General features: G+C 39.3%; 1 protein-coding gene across 1 annotated transcript in view; it reads right to left on the bottom strand.

Annotated features, from left to right (window-relative positions):
- Positions 1–211: 211 nt before the first annotated feature.
- Positions 212–6,000, bottom strand: part of KCNMB4 (potassium calcium-activated channel subfamily M regulatory beta subunit 4) — a 68,282-nt gene continuing 62,493 nt past the window's right edge. The window contains exon 3 of the mRNA XM_060023856.1: positions 212–3,539. Coding sequence (XP_059879839.1) covers positions 3,371–3,539 — 169 coding nt within the window. The 3' untranslated portion in view covers positions 212–3,370. The remainder of the gene's footprint in view (positions 3,540–6,000) is intronic.

Genomic DNA, 6,000 nt, shown 5'->3' with positions numbered 1-6,000 from the left:
CCTTAAGAACTCCAGATATAATGAGAGTAGCCCTTTGGCTGCGAATACTTTCATCTGAACTAACAAAACTGAAAGCAAAAAGACCAAAAACTATGTTTTGATGAAATTTTATCACCAATGTTGTAAGCACCCCTCAGAGGCCAGACGGACCCCGTTACCCAAAATTTGGTTTGGGTGTTGAGACTAATAACCACACACACATCAAGAGGGTATGAAAAGGTTTATTATTCACATAATGAATGACACTTTCTGGGAGAGTGGGGCAGTTCCCGAGGAGATCCAAAAATGACTTGACTCGCTTGGCTTTTATTCTTCTTAGGGTGTGGGGCAGGGAGAGGTTTCCTGCGAGCAGGCCAGGGCTTGTGTGGTTTGAACTTCCCAGCCAGTCCAAAGCAGGGGGTACCCAGGCTCTCTAATCAGCTTGCCCAGATGTGGAACAGAAGGAGAAAGGGAATGGGGAGCAGAAAGGGAAAGCTGTTATCAGTCAAACATCGAAAATGGAGTCAGACTCCGTACAACAGTCAATTAAACAACAATCCTATAAACTATAAAAATCTACATTTGTTCAGTCTCTAAAGAAATCTAGGTCTACAAATCTCCACCAGCAGGCAGGGGCCTGCAAAAGCTGTGACGCCTCCCAAAAGTTTCGAACGTGGCTACGTGATCTGAAGAGCAAGAATTTCCTGGAAGTCAATTAGAGGCCACAGAAGGCAGTGGTCAAGGGAGTTCCTCCCAGAGAGCAAAGTCTTACCAAGGACTGTATATCCTGCCAGGGCAAGAGATCTTTGTCATCCCTGCTCAGATGTTCATCATGGCACCGGCCATGGACAGCTGCCCATCATTCCTGTCTTTTACTGTAGTATTCACTCTCTCCTTTTTTTTTTTTCCCCCAGAGTTTTAGTAGGACATATGTCCATCTAGCTGGAGATAACATGTTCCAGCAGTCCTTGAAGCCAGGTATAGTTATGTAGTCAGTATTCACGAATGGACTCTGAGTACAGTGATGGGTGGAGCTTCCTTAAAAGGAAATAGCTAGCTCCCAAACTCCTCTCTTTTCACAGGCTACAAATTGGCTGTGTTTCTTTGAGCCAGCTTTGACTATGGGGAGAATAACACATTTGGTAATGAGAGGACAACAAGGTAGACAGATTCTGGATCCCTTGATTACCTTATGAAACAGAGGCTACCCTCCCTGTCCTGGACTTCTCAACTACCTCTGGATTGCTCTATGAGAAAGAAATCAACTCCTGTCTTACATGAGTCATCATATTTTGGGGTTTCTGTTCTAGCAGCTTATACCATTTCCTTGCTTATATAAAAAAGAAAATTAAAATATTAAGAAGTTAAACTTCTTTACCATCTATGATCTTAAAAATGTCTTCTTGTTCCTTCAAATTCTATCTTTAATGATAAGTATAATAAAGAACCTCAATTTAACTGGCTACAAGCAAGGAAGACCTTAAAACTATATGTGACCTCAGTCATTCAGCATGCTTCTCCTTTTTTCCAAAAAATCAGCCTACAGAATATAATCAGGTATACTCTTTGAGCCTAAATGGAAGCATTTAGTTAATATAAATGGATAAGTAAAAAACTGGTAAATAAAAACTCATCAATATATATCACCTTCCCTTTTTACCAACACAAACGTTGATGCACTATTTTTATCTACTCCCTGTAATCACTTCATCACAGATTATTGGGTTAAGATAAAAATGGATAAAGTAGACTTTATCTCTCACATTGTGATGCAAAGGTGACTTTCTCTGATTCCCAGTTTCGTGTTACTCTGTGCTTCAGAATGGTTCACTGTGTTGCTAAGACAACAGGGATGCTGCAACAGAAAACTGGGATTGAAGTCAAGGCACTGTAGCTGCCTCAAAGGATGTCATAAATAGTGTGTTCAAGGCCTTTTTCACAGTGAAATCTGTAACACTTGAATTGGAATAAAAATATCACCCAACACCCTAGTCTTCCACAGAAGACAATGGCTCACTCAATTACTTGCGTTCTAGAATTAAGAAAACACTGGTATGTGGATTAAAATCAGGAAATCATCATTCCACTAATACGTATCTTTCTTGGAATGCTGCACAAATAACTGAGGGAAGCTTGCCCTTAAATTCCAGTTTGCCTTTATTCTAATAGAAGCATGTCTGAAGGATATTAGAAGAAAGCAAAAAAGAGATTATGTTGTCAGTTTTTCCTTGACCAAAAATGTACATCTCATCTAAACAAAGGTTTGATTCCACATGGTAAATAAATAGGGTAGGTTTGATATTCACTGAGACCTGTGATTGATATTTGCAATCTGAGTTTATGAACAGATGCAAAGAAGTATGGTCTCCTCAGTGAATTTTTGATAAAGGCACAGAGAGCTCATCAGCAGAGTGATGTGAGCTGGCTTGCATCTCCAGGTGTGTCCAAGCAAATGAAACAACTGCAGCAATATTTTCGTTTTAATACTGAAAACATCCAAGGAAGGACAAAGAAAATATAATAAAATGTTTAACTGATTTTGACTATTTTTTTTCTGACCTAAAAGAAAAAAGAAATGAAAATAGCATTTAACTAAGCTGAAAAGTGTCCTTCACATCGTGTACATTCTACCGCACAGAGATAAAATCCATGAAAAATAACCTGAACAGACGAACAAAAGAGGCACAGTCCTCTTAGAGCTAGGACAGGCCTTGTTCAGAATCATCTCCCTCTCTTAAGAAATAATCTGGTGAAAAACAAAGGCGAGTGGGGAGAATGTTTTCCCAATCTTTGAGGGTTCCTTGCTGGAGAGTCACAGGAGTGACTGGAGTCTGAGTTAACAGTGCAGTTTTCCTTTTTCAAGCAGGAGTCAAAAGGTACTCTTTAATAGTGGAAACTGGGGATTACATTGTGAGGTCAAGACTTGTGCAGGAATTCCTGTCTCCAAGTAAAAGTTTAATCTAGCAAAATCAAATGAAACCCGTAAGACCCTTTTTTAAAACCCTGGTGTTCTAAGCATAAAAAAAGAAAATAGAAAAGAACACAGACAACTCTCTTTTAATATTTTTAAGTAGCATAAATCATAATGGTTTGTATTCTACACTGTACAATTATATACTATTACTTCCCGAAGAAAATTAACTTCTATTGGATTTTCTGAAACAGATACTCCTTTCAGCTTGACCCTTTAGCCATCGCTACAACACATGGAAAACAATCTATGAGGTTCCAAGCCTTCCGGTTGTGCCTGTTTCTGCTATCATTGAGGGGGAGCCTCTCAGAGACCTCTCACAGCCCCTTCCATCTCCTGCGCCAGGAAGCAGGCTCTGCAGGTAGATGTGTGCAGATGAGTGCAGCTTCTGTGCTTTGCTTCCCATAAGGCGACTCCCCTTTAAGAGAACTTGCGCTTCTTCATGGCTTCTGCCTTGACTGCCAGGCTCTTGGCACAGATGGTCAGGACCACAATGAGAACGCCCACCACAAATGTCACCAGGGGCCAGAGGAAGCAATGCAGGAGGACAATCTCATCATGCGTGCGATGCAGGAGCACATCATCTGGTCTGCAAGACAGCGGAGAATAGGAAAGAAAGAGTGGTCAACTGCCTTGGCATGACATAACTCTTCACAGCGCGGAGCTCAACTTGCTTTCTGGCCCAAAGGTCATAACCATCATTGAAAGCAAAGACTTCACGCTGACTATAAATACTGTACTTTGTGCTTCAAATCCATTATGAAAAGTTCTGAGGTCTTGAATCAAGTAATTGATGCATATTATTTATAATGTGAATTACGTGTAAAATGTCAAAAGTATAGCAATCTCTTACACTATTATTTTCCTCCATTCTAAGTTGCTTAACATATTCCACTTTCTCACGCATCTTTTAATGTCTGCTGAATCAGTCTGAAAATTGCTTTCGGGTTGGCACTGTCAAATAAATCCAAACCCAAATGATGTTTTGTTTTGTTTTTTACCCCTTTCACCCATTCTGCCCACTTCTCCAACCCTCCACTTCTGGCAACCACCAATCCAATCTCTGTATCTATAAGCCCAGTTGTTTGTTGTTGTTTAAATGTATTTATATATTTATATGTGATTCCACATGTAAGTAAAATCATATGACACATCTAAGTGAAATCATATGACATTTGTCTTTCTCTATCTGACTTATTTCACTTAGCATAATACCCTCAAGGTCCATCCAGGTTGTCCCAAATGGCAAGATTTTGTTCTTTTTTATGGTTGAATAATATTCCATTATATATATAATATATAATTTATATGTAAAATCACATTTTCTTTAGCCATTCATCCATTGTTGGACACAGGTTGTTGTCATGTCTTGGCTATTGTAAGTAATGCTGCAATAAACATGTGGGTACGTATATCTTTTCAAATTAGTGTCTTCATTTTCTTCAGATAAATACCCAGAAGTGAAATTGTTGGATCATATGGTAATTCTAATTTTAATTTTTTGAGGAAGCTTCATACTGTTTCCATAGTGGCTGTACCAATTTACATTCCCCGCAACAGTGCACAGAGGTTCCCTTTTCTCCACATCTTCACCAACACTATTTTTGTCTTTTTGATAATAGCCATTCTGACAGGCATGAGGTTATATCTCATTGCGGTTTTGATTTGCATTTCCCTGATGATTAGTGACGTTGAGCATTTTTTCATGTACCTGCCAAATGATCTTAATTTACAAAAATAGTCAGTTAAAGTCACTATTTGAATTTAGACAGAAAGACCTATGGTGTAGTCTTCAGGTCGACTCAGCTTCACTCTGTGAAGGTTTTTAATAATGAACAGACTAGTGAATGGTTGGATTTAATGCATTCTTCCATGCTTCTGGGTAGGGTTAGCCATCATTTTAAACCACTGACCACTTTCTTGATATATTTTGCAAAGTCTTAGCAATATATCTCAATCTTATCAATGTGGGGCTTCTATTTGCAATTCCAACATTGGTCTCATTCATTCACGGGAAGTGAAGATGAGATACATTCCACAAGCCATGATCTGTCATCTTTGGCCACTAGAGAGAGATCCTGGGAATTTAGCTTTCATACAAGAGGTTTACATTTTGCAAGATATTTCCATTTCAGCCACAGGAAAGTCTGTTCCATTATGCTAGAGTAGCAATGCTTCCACCAGAAAATAAAATAATGCGGAATAGTCAGTCCAATTGCCCTCAAGAACATCAGAGGCTTTAGAGTACAAGAGCAGGGCATTTAACAGCGGAATGCATTCCTGAGGCGCTCTCACTAACCACAGCTCTCATAATTCAAGACCTATTTTCCCAGGAGACTGACAAAGAATGTTGGATATGTCTCTTCTACCTGTAATGCAGCCATCATGTAGCATTAATAAAAACGGTTTTGCAGACTGGCTTTGAAATTACGTAATCCTTGCCCTTTTTTGTGCATAATATCATTTCAAATCCTGCACATAAAGTGAGATTTTTATTGACATTTGATTTCAGTTAAAATTTGAACTAAGTGAATGCAGAGTCACTGTAACAATTAAGCAAAAATCATCCTAGCTTGCAGAAGTTACTCCTTTTTATGAATTCCTATAGCAACACATTGTCTTCAAAACTTGTGCTACCATTCATTTGTGATATATATTAATGTGAGTATCCTTTGCTTCTGTAAGACCCTTGACTTTGTCATTGCCTGTTTATTCTGCACATAGATGGTGCTAAGTAACGGCTTGCTACTAGCGAAGGGGAAACCATCCCAATTGCAGCCTTGTTAGCCATGCAAAATTTCAACAGACTTCAAGCCTTGAATGTGAAAAAGCAGAGGCCTGGGTCCAAAAATAGTCAGGGCACAATACAGTTCTAGTCATATTTTCCAGTCTTTGAAATCCCACCTGCAGCACTGCCATGGTTCTTTTTCCAGCTACGAGAGCTCACTGCTGTCAGACCCTCTACCTACATGTGCAAGGGAAGGTGAAAGCTTCTCGGCGTGACTTTCCTCCCTCCCTTCCTTCTTACCTTTATTCCTACCTACCTTCCT

This window comes from Delphinus delphis, chromosome 11 (genome assembly GCF_949987515.2).
Source record: "Delphinus delphis chromosome 11, mDelDel1.2, whole genome shotgun sequence".
Classification (NCBI taxonomy): Eukaryota; Metazoa; Chordata; class Mammalia; order Artiodactyla; family Delphinidae; genus Delphinus; species Delphinus delphis.
This window is presented reverse-complemented; position numbering and strand designations above follow the sequence as displayed.